This window comes from Xylocopa sonorina, chromosome 3 (genome assembly GCF_050948175.1).
Source record: "Xylocopa sonorina isolate GNS202 chromosome 3, iyXylSono1_principal, whole genome shotgun sequence".
NCBI lineage: Eukaryota > Metazoa > Arthropoda > Insecta > Hymenoptera > Apidae > Xylocopa > Xylocopa sonorina.
The window spans coordinates 10769759-10791942 of record NC_135195.1 but is presented as its reverse complement, the minus strand read 5'-3'; the positions used below and the strand labels follow the sequence as shown (position 1 = coordinate 10791942).

The 22184-nt window shown below is 42.5% G+C and overlaps 1 protein-coding gene across 13 annotated transcripts in view; it reads right to left on the bottom strand.

Annotated features, from left to right (window-relative positions):
* Positions 1-872: 872 nt before the first annotated feature.
* Tpnt (troponin T, skeletal muscle) overlaps positions 873-22184 on the bottom strand; it is an 84967-nt gene continuing 63655 nt past the window's right edge. Inside the window, exons 1-15 of one of the 13 annotated variants that reach the window (XM_076892816.1) lie at positions 18802-19069; positions 15730-15775; positions 14296-14335; positions 12534-12544; positions 9564-9581; positions 5808-5838; positions 5578-5682; positions 5348-5444; positions 5216-5252; positions 4980-5082; positions 4667-4885; positions 4353-4445; positions 4189-4269; positions 3742-3820; positions 873-1716 (exon numbers count right to left, since the gene is read on the bottom strand). In XM_076892816.1, coding sequence (XP_076748931.1) covers positions 1445-1716; positions 3742-3820; positions 4189-4269; positions 4353-4445; positions 4667-4885; positions 4980-5082; positions 5216-5252; positions 5348-5444; positions 5578-5682; positions 5808-5813 — 1092 coding nt within the window. In that variant the 5' untranslated portion in view covers positions 5814-5838; positions 9564-9581; positions 12534-12544; ... (1 more) ...; positions 15730-15775; positions 18802-19069 and the 3' untranslated portion in view covers positions 873-1444. Of the gene's footprint in view, positions 1717-2563; positions 2643-3741; positions 3821-4188; positions 4270-4352; positions 4446-4666; positions 4886-4979; positions 5083-5215; positions 5253-5347; positions 5445-5577; positions 5683-5807; positions 5839-9563; positions 9582-12533; positions 12555-14295; positions 14336-15729; positions 15776-16236; positions 16384-18801; positions 19071-22184 lie in introns of those variants that run through there. The other 12 variants (XM_076892806.1, XM_076892808.1, XM_076892818.1 and 9 more) reach the window with 12 other exon arrangements.

Here is a 22184-nt window from a genome sequence, read left to right as displayed (position 1 = left end):
TTTGATTCTTGGATCAGTTACGTCAACATGAAAAACTACGTGCGTACAAAACTAACACATAGTTAAAATATACAATATTTAATATACATAAACGGATATTCGATATTTTTCATGGTTTAAGTGCTCATATTCCAAAATATTTCTTTTGAACATGAAATTCTCCGAGATACTAAAATTCGCACAACAGCTATCATTATACGCGAAGTCTGCATCGCTTATTTTAAGAAGGAGCGTTTGTTGGCAACACTTCGGCGACTCGGACCTGTTTATAAGTTTTGGCGCGAATCCGAAGTGTCGTGACGATCGCCGGGTATTTACGAACGGATCATAAATCGATTGATATGTTTTCGTTCCGCTTTTAGCTGTCTCGTACGTTGACGTATTTTTAATTAGTAAAACAACGCGTATTACGTGTTCCGTCAACAAAACCACGACATGATTTATCGGCAGTGTAGTGGTGTCATTAATTATATCCATCAAGCGCATTGTGCTCGTAATAGAAGAATACTTGAAGGAAAGGTCAAGTAAGAGCGTTAAAAATAGATCGAGAGAAGAGAGAAGCCCCGCTGATGATTTTCATGAATAAGCCATTCCGGTTTTCATCGGTATTCTTCTGCCACGACATAGGTAGGGTTAAGTTAGTGGAATGCAAGGGCGCCGTCGAAAGTTTGTTGACCCCCGCGATCGAACAGGAACTTTAAAAAGAACTTTCTTTTCCTCTTTATGAACCATACAGACTGTACATATACCAGTTCTCCAATCTTCTCGTGATTTCCGAATTTATTATTAATCAAATTTACCAGCAAAAGTACGAAAATACGTATAAGTGATGAACGACGTGTTAATGTCGAGTTAAATAATAAAAAACACGATTGAAGTCTTGATACGGAACTGTTTTCTTCCATAGGCTTCTTAATTTACAATCGTGAATACAAGTTCGTGTTTTCGTAACAAATCAAGGTCTTCTCTCCTGGGGTGGGAAGATTCCTCGCGGAAATCTTATACGATAAACCGTTCATTTTATTACTTTAATAATGTGTGTTTACGTGTATTTTGTACAATACAATAATAATAATTGTAGTAGCAATAGAAGTAGTAGAGTAATAGTAGTAGAAGTAGTAGTGGTAGAACAGCTGAGAAGTAGTAACAGCATGTTTTATCACGCCGGAATGCTCGCCATTATAGGTTACGTTCTTCGCGGAGAAATGTTACGTGAAGAAGTGTGCTCTCTCGTCCCGTATTCCCCGCGATCATTTCGATGCAACGTAAGCACAGGAACAAAATATCACCTATAACGACGAGATTCTGTACAATGGTGTCCCATTGTCTCACTCTACTGCCGCCACGACTATATTGTATTCGATGGTTCGAAGGATGTTGCGTTATTGCTTGATGATCAATCGATTGAATCGTTGGTTAGGTGCCGATTTTCCAGAAGAAGCGTCTATTCTTCTTCCTCCTCTTCCTCTTCTTCTTCCTCCTCCTCTTCCTCTTCCTCCTCCTCCTCTTCCTCCTCCTCTTCACCTTCTTCCTTCTTCTCACCCTCTTCCTCCTCCTCCTCTTCCTCCTCCTCTTCTTCTTCCTCTTCTTCCTCGAACGTTGGTTCTTCTAATTCTTCGTCTTCAGCCGCAGCCTTCACGTCTTCCTCACCCTCCGGGGATTCGGGGTCTCCAGGTTTCTTGCCTGGCCTCTCGCCGAACCATTTCGGTAACTTCGCTGTTTTAATGGAAAAAGATCGAAAGCGTTATATGATCGACGATACTTCGTTCGTACCAACAACTTTTCAAATCATATCTCGAACGATAAAAAACGGGAATTCGTTAAAAATTAATTTTTACATACGTTGCAAAGAAAACTCGAGATTGTACAATCTTGACATTACACGGCATTTTCTTTTTTACACGATAAGAAACCTAATCTGTACTTGAACAAGGTATAAGCTGTACTTTGAAACACTTTACGTGGCATTATATAAGTTTACGTTAGATTTCCTATCGCTCGCAAAAATTTCCGTGCAATGTCAATATTGTACAATTTCAGATTTCATACCGAACGTATACCATTGTTTGATGATCATATAGCACTACACCGAGGAACGTTTACATTCTTCGTAAGAAGAGCGAACCGAAAATCAAACGTGCAGATGTATGCTTTCAATTTTCTAAAAGGTTCCCCTCGCTTTTCATCGTACGGTGATCTTCGATGCTTGTAAAATACTTCTCTGTGTGGTCTTCGCAGTTTGTCCTAGTTTCCAGAAAATATTCAAACTGGTCAAGTTTCAAGACCCGGGTCTCGAGCAAATGCACACGTCGGTATATTGTAATAAACACACAAGGAACAACGGAATGCTTTTTGCAATTCTACCACATATATCGAAGATGATAATGTAAAACGTATGGATATAAAAAAAATGTTCATCAATATTCATGTTTTTCCACAACTAATACAAACTTTTGAACCCTTAATTTCTTTGGTTCCCAGCTGGTACCCAGCAATATGTAAATTAACATTGTAAATAAAGTTACGTGTTGCATTTGCTCAAGAAAGATTCAGGTATACATACTCTTCTGACGACCGAGGAATTGCTCCTTTTGTTGAGCCCACTGCTTCTCTATGAACTCCTTCTGCTGTTCGGTCAGACCCTGCAACACCAATGGACAAAATGGCATGCTAGGATATATCGTCACACGGGGGAGGCACTCGCCTGGACCCTTTCCTCGGTTTTCGAGATATTGCCTTATAAATCTCTTCACGGCGAACTTTGGGCTTGGCAAGTAGCAGAACGAATTAACGAGCCCTAGTATTAAAGGTATTCCACTGGAACCTGCTTCGTATATGGGTACTTTGGCATTTTCGGCTAAATAAGATCACTTTCGACACTAAAGAGACGACATAATGGTCAACAAAACAGCCGTTAGCTTGTTTTACGATTGGTTAATTACGTACTCGTTCGTAACACAAATTCTTATAGTTTCTTGTTACACAGATTTCCAGTTAGTCACTTGACAGAAATGTCAGCATGTGATATAGTCTTCGACAGAAGTGTGTACGTGTAAAATGATCGTAACGATTATTATCATAAAATGCACCAATAAGAAAATGACTATCTTAAGTATCTACTGAACCATGGAACTCCAATTTCCATAGCTCCACAGATATGTAAAGTGATCATCTTTATTGGCTGACTTTGTGCAATGATTCTTGTGTTTTAGTGACGAAAACATAATAAAAATATAAATGTATTTCACTGTGTACATATCATTATCGTATCTAAAAAAATATCTAAATAAAAGTTCATCGACATTAGCGTCTCTCTAAATGCGAAATGTCATACGTGGAATCATATGCAATTTGCATCTGCCACATACATTTTATGACCTATTTACGCTTACTCGAAAATTCGAAGTATATTTCGTTGTATGTTTCGTGACTGCTGTGTTCATGGTTGTATCGATAATAAATTACAGGGAGATGTGAGATCAATTACGGGGTGATGAATTACGTTCAATGAAAAGGGAAGCGTAGGCATATACTATAACTTCATGAAACGAAACAACACGAGCATAACAACACTTTCAACGATCTTTGTGCTCTATCTAAATCGACTATTTAGTAAATGGAGTCCAACATGAATTAGAAACACGATCCTGGGTGGGGGTTGGGGGCTAGGGGGTGGTTGGTTCAATCAGCAACGCAAGCAAAAGGGGGTGGTACACTAACAGAGAGCTCGATAGGACTCACTTTTGTTGCGCTTCATAAACTGTTCTGATTTCTGTTTCCACAATTTCTCGTTGATTTCCGCTAGAAGCGTGTCATAACCCTGCGATTTAATCGACAATTCTTCACTGATCATTTTTTTTCAATTATAATCATTCTACGAGTATTCGTTAACGAGCTCTGTCGCTTATTCTTTATCTCTGGTAATATTAGCTCTAGTAGTAATAAATAATCTCCTTGTTCAAATATTCTTATTTTACAAAATCTTTTTAGAATGTATACGCGTCAATTATCAGTCTATCACATAACAGTTTTAGATATTATTCTGTTTCTGTTTTCTTGAACGTATTGTAGTATTCTATTCTGGGGCTTACAACTGAGCTAGGTTATTTAATGGATATTGAATATCCGAGTCAGCTGAATATTCGAAGAATCAGCGACTGATCGAATGAATGGAAAAGATATACTTACACCCTCGAAGAGCTTCTTCTTATCGTCATAAGACCTGGTATCGACCCGACGTTCGTATTTGGAGGCGACTTGGATCTTGGGCTACATAAAAGAAAGTAATTTGTGTAGTACTTAAGGAAAACTCGCCACGTTAACATTTAATTTCACTTTATTCGTGCACTTACCGGGTACTTGCCGGTAAGAGCTTCGGGATCAAGACCTTTCTTCAATGCTTTGTGCCTCAACTGCTGCTTCTGACGTTCCTTTAATTCTTTAAGCTGCAAAGGCGTTTCATCTTTAGTATTTACAGTCACACGGTTTCCTGACACGATTAGAGAATTGGAGCATCCCTCGTAGGGCAACAACGATCTTTTAAGATTATTAGAACAGATTACACACTGTTGGTGCAAAAAGTATCTATCCAATTCTGTTTATCTTGAACCTAAATTACTGAAACCACGTCCACCGTTCTACGAAGCCGTCCGATGCTTGTACTCACGTCATAGTCTTGGCGTTTCTGTCGCTCTTCAAGATCGTATTTCTCGGTTTCAAGCTTAACTATGGTGTCCCAAAGTTCCTGGGCCTTGAACCGTAGCTTCTCAATGGACAGGTTATCGATTTCCAAAGGCTTGATGCGAATACTCAGCGAGATTTTCTTTTCTTCCTCGAGCTGTTCTTTCGTCTTGTTGCGCTCCAATTGCGCTGACGTAAGGTTACCCTGTACTCGACGGAAAAGCACGTTAGTAACTCCCCTATAAAGCTGCAACTTACTATCACGCGATCCAGTCGTTCATTACGAAATGGATACGAACTGCCAGATCTTTCCTGGTGATGGTGAAGTTGGGCCCCTTCTTGCTTTGATCTTTCATCGCTTGCATCATCGCCTGGCGTTTCTTTTCTGATTCTTCGAGACGCCTGGACGAAAGAAATCACATTTTTCATGCATCGTATCGAAAAGTGTTGAAACTCTGTTTATTTTAACTACGCGAAAATCTGACGTTTCATACGTTACGTTCAACGTGAAACGCATTGGTAAAGGTAAACGTACCGTCTCTTCTCCTCTATGTCACGTTGTTTCTTCTCCTCTGTGAATTTAAAAAAGCATCAGTAAATCCGTAAAGAGGTAGAAATCGGACAATCTCCGCAAACAACGTCGGGGCCAAGAAAAACATAAACTCACCGATTTCACGTTGGCGACGTTCCTCCTCCTCTTTCTTTTTCTGGGCCAATCTCTTCTCCTCGTCCGCGCGAGTGATCTTGCGCTTCGCTTGCTTCTCCTGCGTTTGCAACACACCATAGCAGCCGTGAGTAGCAATGAAAGAGAAATCCACGGAAATATTGCGTGGTACGTAGAATTTATACATAGGGAGCAGAACAAAAGAGAGTTGAGCCCCCTTTATGGATACGAACCTTCAATCTCTTCAACTCCTCCTCTTCCTTGGCCCTCTGCTTCCGCCATTCTGCGATGTATTCCTTTAGCTGTTCGTCGAGGTCGCTTCTCTTCTGTTCCTGCCTCTGTTTCGCCGGAAAAACGACAGAATGTGAATACGTGCTGGTACTAAATCCACCCCCGACATATCGTATCTACGAGATCTCGGGGATCCCACTCCCTTCCTCACTCTCTCTCTCTTTCTCCTCACCTTCATAAACTCGGGATTCTCCCCAGAGTCCCTGATGTAGGCCGGAGCGAAAACAAAAGTAACTCTCTTTAGTTCCTGTCGCTCGTCCTCTGAGAGATCTCGTAAGATCTTCCAGAACTTCGTACGCCACTCTCACGTATTTTCCACTATCCATTATTTATTACACTCCATCCATTCTCACTCGTGGCGAATAATTCTTGTTTGTTTTCATTCTTTTTTTTTCTTTTTTTTTTCTTTGCTTCTATTTTATTCTCATTGCATTTTCTTCTTTTTCGTTTCTTCTTTTCTTTCCTCTATTTTTTTTTTTTTTAGTTTTCATCGCACTCATCACACCCGCATATACACGCAACAGACAAACAGACCGACGCACACAAGGACGGACAGACAAGAGAAAGTTGTTCGTGTACATATACAAGCGTGTGGAGAGAAGAATTAGGTGCGCGATGTAAGAAAGAGAAGTATGTGTCGTTAAGAATTGTGGACAGGGGATGCAGGACATTAATGAGTTTACGGAGGTTGGGGAGAAAACCGATGAGTTTTGTGGCAGGGGATGGGAATCCATTAGACTCTCGCGGACAGGATATTGGAAAATTGATGGAGGGTTTTACCGGGAATTACGCGGTCACTTGAATTTAAATTCTGTTTCGGCTTTAGGGCTCACTAGGATTAGATGGAATCACAAAGAGTAAGAAAAGGCTTGAAGTATCGTTTTCTTTGATATTACAAAGAATATTGAACTTGAATTTCTGAACCAAGTGTCTAATGCACGTTTAAATAAAGAATTAATCGCAAAATAATATGTATATACAAGTAGTATAATTGTTTATCGGATAAAGTTAAAAGATGCAGAAAGGACATTTGATATCAGATATTTGGAGGCATTTCAAAATCCAAGATATTCTCGAATATGAAGACCCGGTATCGTCGGTGAAGTTACATCACGTGGATCGAATCCAGGATAGCTTTAAAATGTGGGAAGGACCTCTAATTTTAAAGATGATTCCATCGAGACGGAAAATAGTCGGATGATCGATTTTTGGATCTCGATGATAGAAAGGGACATCGGGATATTCGGATATCGGTTCGTTTAGTTCTTTTAGCTGGAAAAAGTAATTCCAAGCCGCTCGAGAACAAGCGATTAAGCATTTTTAACAGAAAGCAATTTAGCAGGTTCGAAGAGAAAATTTTGACAAATCTGTACAGCGTACAACGAGAACAAGAATAATCGAAATGAAAATTATAATAATGAACTACTTTCGGCTACGCGTATCTATACCCTCGAAATATATTTTAATTAATTTTTAATTGTACCACACTCAAGTGTATTTAGGATAATATTTCCCAACAGTAGTAAATAGCAAAAGTAGAGGATAATCATTTTCTTAATGAGCTTCGTAACGAAGCAATTCCCCCGTTTTAACGAATGAAACGATCTTTCATAATGCCAGAAAGACGATGATAAAGGATAATTGGGAGAGAATTGGAGCACAGAGATCTAGCACTCACTCTTCTTCTCGTCAGACATTTTCTTCTTCTTTCCCAACTCAAATGCAAGCAACACACACAGTTCACCGCTGTTATCAGCGTCACCGCTGTCGTCATTCTTATTATCAATTATTATCCACAACGCCTTAGAAAAAAGCCACAGTCGAAAGCCGAGGTGCTGACCAATTTACATGAATAATGAGGTCTCGACGATCATATCATTCTGGATGGTCGCTGAATTTTCGTCGAACGATATCTATTAGCCTACTCGTATCGAATCGATAGGAGAAAATCGATAAAAATCAATAAAATTAAAGAATATTTTCATACGGCTGTGATCTATATTAGAATTCGAAACAATCATAGTAAATACACGAGTTTGACGCGTTTCCAAAAGTTGCACTTGGTCAGTTTTATCACTGTTGCTCGTGGCAATATTATAAACATCGCTTAATTACTTTGGCAACGTAACACCAGGTTACACAACCGACGTTGTGAAACAATCCAGTGAATAATGTGAAACGAGATACCGAGGTCCCGTCGTCGAGCTGTTAATCCACGAAAATTCAGCGACTCTCCGAAAAATTTGGCCGATCTGTCTGCGATAATTGCTGCGGGTCGATTGATTATGGCGCAAAGTCGAACATAATTAAACAGAACGTGACAAAGAGAGGGCTGTTGTGAGGGCGAGGGGCGGGTGGCGGATGGGGGATGTGAACGGGGCACCAAAGTGGCAGAAACCCAAAAACACATGACTCCTTTTGGGATACGCAGGAGACAAAAAACGAAACACGACATCAAGTAGGTCGTCGGCATTGAACGAGTTCAACGGGGGGGAAAAAGTCTGCTGGTGGACTCGTGGACACGTATGTACGTAGTATATACACATAGGTGCGCGCGTGTAACAGACACACGGAGATATTATGTACAGAGCCGTTAATTCGTGATTAATCAAGAGTATAGAGAGACAAAAAGTAAAAACACGACAAGGGGGGTAAAAGAGACAGAGAGACAGAGAAAGAGAGAGAAACGTGAGCTTGGGGGGCGGGGGTGGTTGCTTCGAGCACTGTTCACGAATTATTAGACCATCTTTTTTGGCGGGTACGAGACTTTACGTTATCTACACATGGACATTGATGGTATTGTAATGTCACATAATATGGAACGATTACCGTAACACGAGGAAAAAAACATTTAAGACAAAAAGGAATTTTGAGTTTCAAGTTCCACGAAAATGTTTTACAAAGGGGTGACGAAAACGAGAAACATTTCATACCCTGAAATAATGAACAACGAGCTCTTCTTACAATTTTCTTAGCCTTCCCTGTGCCTTCGCTACCGTGAAACGAGAACCTAGAAATTCGTCCGATTTGATCGTATCCGACGAGTATTAATATCGGGCCTTGGCATTAAGTGAAGAATACCAACATCCGACACAATGGCTGCGCTTTTCCGCCGAATTGTTCGCTCGCTAATTAGCCTGCGTCAGTCTCGGACGTGGTACATTTCAAATAGACACCACAGCTTCGGTATAAGAATAAACTGCATTACGTTATCGTACACATATTTATGAAACGTTTGGCAATCGTCCAGCCGACACAAGTTATATTAGTTGCGCACGCCGCTTATGCAACAGCCGCCGCATAATACGGTCAAAAGCCTTAAAACTTTTCGATCAAACGAGCCATGATGCTGGTCGATACAGAAATTCACGTGAACCATACGCGACGACTTTTAATTAACTTCGAACGGTCAAGAACCTCGAGTGGAAATAATTGTCATCTGCGAGCACTTTAAAATATGTTTTAACAACCACGTTTCTACGGACATTTGCATATATCGAGTTTCATAGAATTTCTGACGTTACATTGGTTTCACTGAAAACCCACTCGCTCTCCTACATTTAGTACAAAAGCAACGAAACCTATTTATAAGATCATAATTTGCAGACAGGCCCGTAGTCTTCCGTTTAGACGGGGAACAACAGACAGCGTCTGGGGAGGAAGTCTACAATATCTCCGGACAATCCGCGCAGATTGTTGAGGGATAATGTCTGTAAGTGCGCGCGCGGATTTGCCAGCACTTTGGAATGCATAGAATTTTAAATCCCCGTGGATTTTCTTTCTCGTACGCTCGGGAGTCTCGTTCCCGCCAAAAATTCGAAAAGAAAGCGCGGACTTGAAAGGGGTTGGGGGTTTGTGAAAGCGGCCGAAGAACAAAGAAAGTATTATTGACGTGTAATATATAAACAACCTTCGAGATTCAACTTACTTTTGGGACGCCCTACCCCTACAAAAAAAGAAAGGAAAGGTACATTAATAATAATCGCAATCGTTCGGTTTCTTTCTTTACGTGGGGCTGGTAGAAAGCCGCGCAAAGTACATTCGCTTAATTAATCGGGTTTCTTGTTTCTTTTTTTTTCATTTTTCTTTTCTCTTTAGTCGTTCCCGGTTCGATTAAGTCCTGAGATATCCGAACTGGGTAAAAAAAAGGGGGAGGCGTTGTTAAAATCGACGACAGTCTGCCATCGTTCTAACCGCTTTTATTCTCCTCGAGTCCCTTCTTTTTCTTTACGACAAGTCGTAGAAAAGTTCACGGTTCGCCAACGGAAACGACCACCGCGAATCACTGCGTGTTTCACGAGCGTTCGCGTCGGTTTTTCATGGACCACGTGTAAAAGAGGAGAACAGGCAGCCTACCGTCTCTTTCGTTCGGTGGATCTTGTGTTCGCGTATATGTGCGTGTCCAAGTGTCTGGGTGTATTATTTCATTTCGTAAAAGACCTTTCTACAGGCCAATATATGAGAAACAGAACGATAATTATGCCACAGATAACACGTGGAAAGATAGAAGTGTCGTATGGACGCGATGGGCATCTTTTACTCTGTTCGATCGTGCTTGAAAAGTGAAATCCATGATTGGTCGTTGATAAGATTGAAAAGACAACGAATGATCGTCAGAAATGAATTTGTAATTTGATGTGAAATAAATTTTAGCGACGTCGTGAATGTTTCTTGAAAAATATTACCCGTACTGCGAGAGACCGTCGAATCGAGATCAAAGGAATGAAAAGTATCCATTTTGACGCGTCGTTTACTGATTCAGGTTGCTCCAAAGCCTATTAATAGGACTCCGGGTAATAGACCACTAAACGGATCGCGGAACAAAAAATCAATAATCTCGCTTTTCAAGCATCCGTGTGTCGTGTAAATGCGTGTGTAAAGGGGTTGCCTGTTTCGTTCGAAACGACCAAAAAAAGTCACGGTGACTAAAATGTATCTGAGGTGACATACATACGTGAACGTGTATCAGACAGGACAAAGTGGCGGCGAAATAGACAGTACTTGTTCAACCATCGACACAACAACAGCGACACAGCATCAAAGACAATACGATGAAGGATACGTGGACGGACCAAAACAACAGTGAAAAGTGACGTCAGACAGATAGACAGATAGTAAAAAAGACAACGTTAGCCTTTGTTGCTTCCATCCTGTTTCACGTCGACATATTCCACGATAACGATAACGTCCCCGTTGGCCGTAAAAAAATTGAAGATCAAAAACGTACCATTAATATGAAGGTAAAAAGTAAAACGGCGGGAAAATGGACCGGTAAGCAAAATATCGCGTGGTTAGAACGTAAAGAGCGGCTCTTGTTACACGAATACACGCCATATCGCGATCTAGGAACAATAATTTCAAGTGGGAGGGTAGAGTGGAAAAAATTTAAAAAAAATGGTAAAAAAAAAGCTGGGAGGACACCACCACGTTTCGCTGCTGATGCTAAGGTGTTTGAGACGATTTTTCATCGTCACCGCCGCGAAACATTGTACGGGGACAACGATATCGGATTACTTTAACGTTTAACTCGAAAATTCCATCTAGCTGACGAAGAGAGCGATTCATGCGATTCAACCGCGAAATTAAAAAAGCCCCGGGGTCCGCACGCGAAATTGTGGCGTTGAAAGGTGGTGGAAAGAAAAATGAATAAAAGAAAGACAGAGGAGGTGGAAATGAACCGTCGCGGATCGGACGTTAAAAACGTGTGCCACGAAATGGCTTTCGAATGATTTTCTCGCGTGAGAGACAGGGTGGATCGTTGTTGTAAATGATCCAGCAAAAAAATCAACCTCATCGTGAGAATCGCCGGTAATTAATTCGCGTCTAGCGAAACGAGGGACGGAAACGAATTATGGCGGAAGATGAGCTAACGAGAACAACTCGACGTCGAGGGGTTGCCTCTTACAAAAACCGTTCGTCAATTGTTGCGTTGACGACGAAGCGAAAAGAGAGAATCCGATGATTTCACGAGAGATAGTGTCTCGTTAGATAGGAACCACACCGATGACAACAGGAAGCGGTACAGTATAAAGAGACAGTGCAAAGTAGAAATAAATTGAACGTCTCGCAGAGTAAGAAGTATTTGTACTATATACAAAAAATACATTGCGTAAACAGAGGAACGTAAGGACGTGACCACACATGTGCAAAGGCGAAAATCTACTGATATTTCGATTCAACGATATGATCGCTTCTACGAAATTGAAAACGAAATGAACTGAAATTGATTGAACTCTGATTAAACGCGATGATTTGTACTATTCACTTTGCTTTCAATTTCGTTGAACCAATCACACTCACCGTTAACAACGAATAGTCTATTTTCGCCTTAAGGCCCGTTCAGACGAGCATAATGCAACGCATAACGCAGCGTGCGATGCAACGAGGAGACGAGCACTCCACCCTACGCGGATGAACCGCGCTGCACTGCATCCTGTATTGGACGTTGCATTACATTCATCTGAACACGCCCTTAATGCAACGCATTTCAGAACGTGCGACGTAACGCATACTTATGCATTCCACGACCAGAAGAGCGAATTGTGTCGCGTTGCACGTTGCATTGCACGTTGCATTGCACACATGCGGACGCGCCGTAAGTGCGAAACAGCAGACGAACAGATATACTGAACCGATACAAGACAACAACCACAACAACAACAGCAGTAATAACGGTTAGACGATTAACAGAGACGAAAGGTATAATAGAGAAAGTGATAGACAGAGATAGAGAAGAGAAACTGAGACAGAGAGAGAAAGAGAGACAGAGAAAGAAAGAGAGAAAGTGAAAGAAAGAGAGAGAAAGAGAGAAAAAGAGAAAAAACGAGAAACGAACACTGCCAATAGCTGCCTGGAACAAGATACAAGGCGAACGTAGAATTGTTGTCAGAAAACTTACTCGATCTTCCTCTCCGGCTGCCTTTGTTTTTTCGATTTTTCGATTCGCGCCGCGTCGGTCGTTCGGTCGATGGTGATTGGTGGTTTGATTGATTGGTTGGTTGGTTTTTTGTGTATTGTATGTGGACATTCAGGCGAAGGGACGGATAGTTATAGACGAATAGAGATCGCAGGCAGAAAAAAAAACAAAAGAGAAAAACGAAGATCATAAACCAAAGTCAGAGATAACGGTATCCAGGTTTGATTCAATTGGCGGGTGAAAAATGTCGACTGATCGATTGCTGCTAATTACTCTTTCCCCACGATCGTGCTCTCCTCTCGTTCTATTTACCCGCGGAAACAGACGGAGGAATCGTCGAGTAATATCGCCCTGTGACGGGGGTTGGGGATGCGAGACCGGAAGATCCGTTTGTTCCTTTTTCTAACCGCGCCACGGCGGGCGACGTTTCTCGACGATACCACGACGAAACGAGCCAATATTTTCCCTCGACACACTCGAAATTGTTTTACTTCGAACGAAGCTGTCGACTGGCCGTCGTCTGGTGGAAAATGTTGAATCGTTGCCCCGTGTTTGCGCAGACAAATGACACTCGCCGGGGAACGAAAATAATTGACCAGCGACCCGGGATTTCTCGCGGTTGCGTGGCGTCTTCGATCTATTGAATCATAAAGTGACATAGCCGATTTAATATACGACTCCGAGGCCCGGTGGTACAACGCCATTCGTCTGCTCTATTTTCGTGTGAGAAGCACGGTCTAATTTTAACGATTGTTCGAGAGAGATCACTCTACGAAGCCGCGAACGTGATTTCACGGGGCAGCGTTTGCTTTTGAAAATTCTGTTCCTACTCGAGCCACAAAATCTCGTCGAAAATTTCATATTGAAATTCTTTACCATAACGTTCGTTCAATGGATCACTGCTAATTCTATTCGTATATACAAGTAAACAGTACTGCTGTGTAAGTACGTACGTTTGAAAAAGTATTGTTAAGTTTTATACAGATATGTAGTCAGAATATACTAAGTTTTTCTGTGTTGAAATTGTACGACACAGCTAAGTAGTATCCACGGCAAGAAAATGTCAGCGCCAACAGTCCGCCTATTTTTGTAAAAAGTAGTATGCCTGTTCTAATTCTAACTGGGTTCGTGCTTCGCGAGCGAACGTAGTGTTTAATGTTTCAGTGGCCGTGTGCCTGAGATCACAAAGTTGCACAAGTTCTAAGCTGTTATTTGATTCAATAACACCGCGCGAAACAACCGTATCTCTATAAACGTTTTCCTCACGAATGGAATCACTTTGATAAGCAATTAGTCTGTTTCTGATACTTCTATTAATTCGTTAAAAAAGTCCATGAATTTTTTACGAACTTGAAAAGAATTTCAAATAAAAAAGTTCGACCCAATTCGAGTTACCCCCGTCGAGAACGATCTCTCTCGAAGACCCCCAGAAAAGCTGGACCCAGCAGCTGTCAGAAAACCCTAATCTACAGAGCAAAAGCGACAATCGTCCCAGAGAAAATGTAATGATCGCGGCTAGAAGAATGCTGGTCGCCTCGTTAAAGAGCCCTCGCTCTGCTAAAGGTGCCTAGAGTCTAAAATCGAGATCAGAACACGACAACTACGACTCCCTGGTGACTGCGCACTGGTAGCAGACACCTAAACGCAGACACGGCTCTGGAACTTACTTCCTGGAATGAGAAAATGAGAGAACGTGGACGTTAGAAGTATTTTGGGAATCGATCTCGAGGTATTAAGGAGTTACCAGCAACACTTACGTTTCCTCGACCACCTCCTCCTCGCTGCTGTAAAACAGAAAATGGAAAACGATACTTGTTAGTGAACGGACACAGGTAGTCGTACGGAGGCTATTAAATATGTAACAACAAAAACGGTATGGGGCCAGGGGGTTTGGGGGGGGCGGAGGGGGGTAAGTCAGATAGCCGTTCTTATGGGGCCTTTACTCAATTGCCCTCTGAAAATGTCTTTTCCATTCGTTCCTGTAAAATTCCTAATATTTTCCATATATAACAATTGCGATGCAGACGTAAATTTACATACATCACGAGAACAAACGGAGACTCAAAATTTGCGAAGACAATTTATTATGTCATTTTTAGACACGTCTGTCCACCCTACTGAATATAGATCCACTGGTCGATCCAACCGAATGACTCATCCCCGGTACATACAAACTCTGTTTGAATTTCCTCGTTTCAAAAATAAACGAAAACCCCGTTTGCAGTCGGCAGCGATCTCGTTTCCCGTACAAACGTTCGGTTGAATTATTCCAACCTTAACATTCTGTTAATCCTATTGAACCAAATTTTTTTAGCCGATACATACACAATCGTACGGCAATAAAACACAATAGTAACGGTGGTTTGGATGTAGGCACCTTGCGGACCATTTACAGAGAAAGTTAAACAGCACACGCAAGAAAAGTAGAACAGAAAAAACATTTTTAGCGAGCAATTTAATCCATGGGGGTGGCGTGCAACTAGTATGATCCGTTCAACGCAAAGGCACGTAGGGGCAAGGGGCCAGGGTGGTTTACTCTCACAACAAAACTCGGGGGATGATTTCGGGGCGGGCGGACGAGAGACACATATCGATAACAACGAATTAAACAACGAGACTGGGCTCACAGATCACGGAGATGTATCTCATCTTACGTGGACGCAAGTTTTGGTGGGTTTCGTTGATAGTATGACAACGAACATTGGGGGGATCTCGTTAATCCTCGACTTATTCGTAGCGACCTGACAGAGTCGCGTTTAGAACGTAACTGGAAATCATTGACTCTCGACCCTGTAAATCGGCACTAAGCAAGACTGAACTTAATAATCTATGGACGACAAGTTTCTGTGACGCTTCGATGGGCTTATACCGTGCTACTTTTTCACTTAACATTATGTACGCTAAGCTGAAATATGCTCGACGTTACCCGCCACTCAAAAGTTTTCGCAGATATCCCAATAGTGTTTCTGGTCATTTTTTAGACAATATCCAACAGACATACATCAATATTACATAACACGTACGACATATTTCTGTTCAAATGATCGTTAAAAAATATTTCGCTCTAACTACATTAGTTATATATTAAACGGACCATTTGAAGATAGTGTGGCGGGGAACATCGAGATTTGAATAATCATTCCGTTACAATTTTTTCATCGTCAGTGTGAATACTTACGAGTATTGCTCCTCGTCGTCAGACATGTTTGCTGGTGGTTACGGTGCTGCAACACGCAAACAAACCACTGATTAACACAACGCGTCCTCGTCAGATACTTCTTCGTTACATATACCACGACGCATAAATTATTCGATTTTCATTCACGATTTTTCACAGCAATAAAAAAAAAATTAGAAGAACGATCGAATCGTGTATTTCGAAATTGAATCTTTCCGATACTTTTCAATAGAAATTCTAACGTATACTACTGATAGTGAATTTTGCGTCCTCTTTCACCGTTTTTCAAAGATAGAAAAATATCCTCGACCAGAAGAAGAGGAATACTGTCCAATACGGCCGCTTGTGCAGCGATTCGATCGTCCCTTTCTCGCTTTGAATACCACGGATGTGGCGCACTTCTCACAGAAAATCCTCGATAAACAAGCAGTGGGTTAAAAGAGGGAGAAACGGATGGTAAAGGGCGAGGGACAGCCAGAGGGGGTGCCGCTCGAGCATAAATCGAACCTTGCTGCCGCGAGAAAGAGAAAGCTAGAAAAGAAAGGAAGAAGTCGAAGGGGCGAGACGATGCACTGGTGCAAAGGTAATCTGATATTCTGAGACGGGAAAGAGAGTGCCAGTTTGCTAACCCTGGCCGCAAGCTCGACGTCGCAAGCTCTATAAGGAGCCATCCCCTTCTCTTCCTCGTTGCTCTAATTTTAGAAAACTCGACTCTCTACTCTTCTCTCTCTCGCTCTCTGTACGTTCTATCTATGTGTCTCTCTCTCTTCCTTCGTTTATTGGCTTTTTCTCTCTCTGTCTGTCTCTGTGTGTGTATATGTCTCTCTCTCTCCTCTTTTCCCTTCCTTCTTTCTCGCTCTTTTTCTCCCTCGTACGCCTTCCTCGCTCTCTATGGAAGTTCCTCCACCTCTTTCTCGATCTCGTCTTCGTTGCCGTTGTCGTCATCGGGCTAGCCGATCGTTTCCTGCCCTCACAAACGAATTAAGCATCGACTTTCACTAGATAGATTCTTTTTTTCTATTTCTTCAACCCCATTAATAAATATTTCCCTCCTGTTATGTTTTTTTCGTTGCCGTTCGCCAATGCTCTTGGCATCGGCGACCGTTGGCGCCAATAATTCATTCCTGGTTGCCTTCTATAGCGAACTAAATGGCATTCGAACAATAGTAGCATAGCGCGAATAAAATTGATCCGTTCGTCGAAATTTGGCGTCGGAGATTGAAGACCTCAGGATGCCTGTCCGAGGTGCTAATTTTGCAAATCCGCCAGGCACGGTGTTTGGCCTTACGTGTTGCGGTGCACAGTGTCGTGTAGGCTGACACCAGGCGTAGGAGTGGCAACAATATTACATAATTATATACGTCACGCACGAGCGTCTTGAAACGGGATATTCGACGTACATTTATAGGCGTCGAGTTATCACGGCGCCAACGCGATTCTATATTGGTGCTCCTTTGACCCGCCATATTAGAAAAGGGAAATAACATCGTCCCTCGCGATTAATCGAATTGCTTTTTTTGTAAAAGATATTACAGAGACAGGTACTTAATTGGATTTGCATTCGCGTGTCAATTAATCGTGCGTTATATTCATAATTCTTTCTGCCTACATTTTACGAATTTCCTTCGTTCACTCGTCAAATGCACCCTTCCATCTTTGGCAGTTTTATTAAACTAAAAGCCATTACGCACGGCAACAAAGCCATCCTCATCTTCTGACAACGATCGTAAATTTCCGTAACGATTAATGCATGTCACATGGTTATCTCGTTGAGCGGAAGCACACCGTGAAAAATGGTCGAGGATGAGGCAAAACTCCGGCGGATATTCGACAAGTTCGTCGTCACGTTTTCCAAGCGTCTCCCGGAAATTTGTCGAACAGTTCTCCTCCGAAGTTTCCCTTCCGACCTTCAGATTTTAGCCTCGAGGCGAACGAGACGTCGATCTTCATACGTAGCTCCAGTAGATAGAGTCGGAGCATGGTCAGACACCGCTTGCTCGCGGCTTTTCCTCTCGTAAATCCTCGCGAATCGAATGCCTCTAGGTCGTTTTCGACAGAAATCTCGGGACCATCTTTCATACTGTTTACCGTCTACGTGTACTCCAACCAGACAACTTCACGCGATCATCCGTGAGAAGAAAGTTCGGTCCTCGAGGCGCTAGACCAGTTCCTTCACTCTCGAAATCTGGGGGTCATCCTTCAAACTCGGTTTAATATATCTGCGGTCGTTTCACTTTCGCACTTGGTTTCAACGAATCTTCCGGTACCTCTACTGTAGCTCATGACACGCTGGTGAATTGAAAAGTTCGCGGGCTAAATACGTAGAACTATCGCTTGCAACTTTTACTTTACAACGTGTAATCGTTTTATACGTTTTGATGTGTAGAAGATGTTTTCATAGTTCCATAACGATTGCATAAGAAGATCGTGTCTATATTAAGCTGTGAAAATAAATCTTTTCACCGTGACAGTACTCTGGCTCATTGATCAATTACGTACCGTCATTGATCATCTAGTCGTCTGGTTCGGCTAGATTTCCACAATTTCCAGCCTTGAAACGTATCTTGCTGAGAAACAATTTTAACACAAATGATGCATCGCATTCCCGCACCTCATCTAGACGCGTTTTTCTTACGCAGCTCCATCGTCTTATGCAATCGTCATGGAGCAACGAAACTCCGTACATCGGCACACAGATGATCACACGTAGCACGGTAAAAGTTAGAAACACCTAATACAGTGGTCCTTGGTAGTTAGACAGCGAACATTACGATTCACCCACGTACATGAAATCGGTCCACGAAACGGCAACGAAGTACGAGGAGGTTCCCCTTGGTCAGCGACGTCTGATCGGTATACGCATATATCACTGTGGCGAACTTATATGCGGGGCATGCGATCTAACGTTCACTGTACTCGAAACCCATATCGGCGTATCGTCGATCGACGTGCGAAACACCAGCAGACCAAGATCGAGGGCGAGAACGTACATACGGTACCACTGAATGAAACCAACAATCGAACGAGCAATGATTAATTAGCACAATTGATAAATGCTTGGTTGAAACTTACACTCGAACTCGGTGTGAAATGTGTGTTTGGCAATGTTGTATGCGGGTGGGTGGGAGACGCGGTTGTGTTTTATGTGTACGTGTATGTCGGTGTGATATGAGGGTTCGCCTCGGGGCACCAGCCGAGCAAGTGAGATGCTTCCAACAGGCACGCACGGGAAGAGCTTTTGCCGGTGGAATGTGGAGTCCGCGACAGCTCGAGCGGCTCTGAAGTCCTGCGAGCAAAGCCTGGACAGCACCAAGACTCGGAACGGATGCCTACTCCTCGGTACGGCCGACTCGAGAGATCGCTCCCTTTCGTTTCGCTATTAATAGATAGCAGATACCACGTCCGTGGGGCGCGAGCGTGATACGATCCTGGCACGCTACTATTTTCGTCCCTTCTAGACGCGTTCCCGTGCGTGGATCACGGCTCCCTTTCCCCTGTGGACCCCTTCTGCGGACCGCGTTACGCCCCCGCCGTATCTCTGACGGTTTTGCTGACACGAATCATCGATGGAACCGCGGGATTTGGGAGGGACAGGCGAGTTTTGAATACCTTGATTAGGAGCCCACCAGTGTTTGAGGATGGAACCTCTCTGCCGTTGTCGTTCCGTTGCTCTCCTTACGCTGGATGGCGATCGTAGTGGTTGCAGGAGAGTGATTCGATGAAAGGGCGCGAATTAATTGGTGCGGTTTCGTTAGATGTATCATCTTCTTTAAGAAATACTTGTTAGGGGATTCTATACTTTCAATGTGAGAAATCAAATCATTTCGAATACTTTAGTTCCGTCGACTTTAACGAAGTTTCTCAGTTTCAACCCTTTACCTATACCTGTCGACATTAGATACGAGGATCGTTTATTGATTTTAAATGCAATCAAGATGGAATAATTGTATACGGTGTACATACTAAATAAGATATAAGGCATTATTAATCGCTAGGTAATTACTAGAGGAAGTGCAACACTCAATCATATAAATAGCCACGGTTTTCAACCCATTGTACTTGGCAACATTTCTTACATCGCTTTTCATCCCGGAACCTCTCACGCTCGAATGCTCTAACTTTCTAACTAGCCTCAAAGCGAAAGCACTTATCCCGAAGGAGTTCATATACATAGCAACCCTTACCGTTCAACGTCCCAGGTTGACGAACGCTTCTAAATTCCCCCGCTCGATGATAAGGGCTTTAATTCCCGAACTCTGCAAGTACCCGGCGTAATTTCAAACAATTTATTCGAACGTTACGTGGCAACCGCCCCGCGAGCCTTTTCACGTTTCCCTTTTACTTCCGTTCACCGGCTAGCGTGAAAGAAAGAAGAAAATGCGAATGTATTTTTAATGGCCAACCGAGAAATCTCGAGTTCGTAATTGTAGCCACGTTTCACAGAGAGGCGGATACGAAGGGGTGGAAGGAAAAGAGAAATGAGAGTTGGAAATTGCGGCAAATTAAGAAACGCTTTACGAGCGCCGCTATTCGACGGGACTGTTTATTGCGTACAATTATTTTTTCCTCGCTCTTTTCTGAACTCCATCTATAGTACTTCGCGTTGTGAACAATATAAATAGTTGCAAGAAATCTGATTTTTTTAATTGATCCTTTCAGGAAAATTCCTTTGCGACACTAATAGAATCAGCAAACGTCCAACAAAAATGGCTCCACTGTTTCTAATTGGACTATTACACTCGTGGTAGTATGTGTCGCAAAGTTAGCATCAACGCAACAGTTTGCATAAACGTGCAGAGTTCACATTCTACCCTCGTTAGTCTCATTACTGCAAACACGTAGCGCGGCCGCCCGATCAGTGTAGGTTCTATCTACTTAATGCCATCATTTCTCGTTGGACGGATGTTCGTACGAATTACCAAAGCTGGTAATACAAAATCATTACGTTATACATCACTGTCCAAATGAAACCAACTGTTCTCGTAGAGGAGAAAAACCCCTTAAACAAGTCGTCTGTTGAGGATTGAGATGTTCTATATAAGAATACCAACGCAGAAGTTCTGAATAAATTCTACAGACAAATGAATTATTTCTGATGCCGATATAGCTACATTGTATCTATCTAATGGCCGTTTCAGCTTGCTACCAGTGGAAAGTTTAGTGGCCAACCGTCTACATGGACACGCCACTAAATATATTTACCCTCCAGCAATAACATGAAGCTCGTGGCTAGTGGGTCCTTTGGTCAAAGCAAAGGAACACCCAACAGACTCGGTGCCTTGAAATTCAGTGTAGTTCTTGTTACGTTAACGAGTAATATCAATTTTGATGCGCGTCTTAATTTATTAACTAATAATGAGACAGTAATATTCTGAATGGAACACGTTAACGTATTTTATGGCCGATCATTTTATTTGCGATATTTTATCAATGCCTGCCGGCGATGCTTTTCATATCCTTCGTGAAAAGTGATAAAACGTATCGTGAGGAAATTTTATTTTCTCGTACAAAATTTCCTGCCGTAACTGAGAAGCTATCGTGAAATTTCAAAATGGCATAAAATTTTGTATGTCAAAGTATGTATTAGAGGAATGAAAATGAGGCTTTCCGAACATATGAGAGAGAATATCCGAGGATATGCATGATGTGCATACAGTGAGGAAAAAGATATAAAATTGTGCTAGGCAAATGCATAAAAAAATTGACATATCGTCATGTTTGCTATCCAGTCATAATATAAGTTATGACCAAAAGTGTCTCCCAAGAATTTGTCGTATCCAGAACTGCAAATTTTCTCTACTCATACCATTCACACATGTTCTTAATCGGGAAAAAAGCAACTGGGGTCTAAAAATAGTCGACACATTAAAGGTGTACTGAACTGAAGAAAAGGATTCAAACAGGGGAATATTCTTTGGAACGTCTATTGTAACGGATTCTGTACAGCGACTACGGCCGCGTACGTACAGGCTTATACTACTGCGGCAGCGGTGTCCGTGAATAAAAAAAGCACTAGGGGCAGAGTAGCATAGCGTTGTGGAAACGGGAGCAGCGTCCGAGCAGAGCCGACGAAATAGGAGCCGCGATAAACGAAATGTGGGTTGGCCCTCTGAGACCTTGGCGAGGGTGGAGGAGGCAGAGCGCGACGCCTCGAGGAAGGGGAGGCTACCTTATCAGAGGCAGCCTGGAGGCTTGAAACTTCGTCCGCGTGGACGACGTCGGAACCACGAGGCGACTCCATATATGGAGGAGGCTGCGCCGTGGAGAGGGCGCCACGACGACCGGGTATAAAGTTCCACGACGCTGACGACGTCGCTTCATACCGCGCCAGGAAAGCTCGACACCCTTGGCTTGCTCCGCTCCGATGATCCTCCCCTGATTAATTGGCCGTGCGACGCGCGTTAACTTTGCCACACGCCCACACAATGTAAAGAATTTAAGGTCTCCTGAGATGG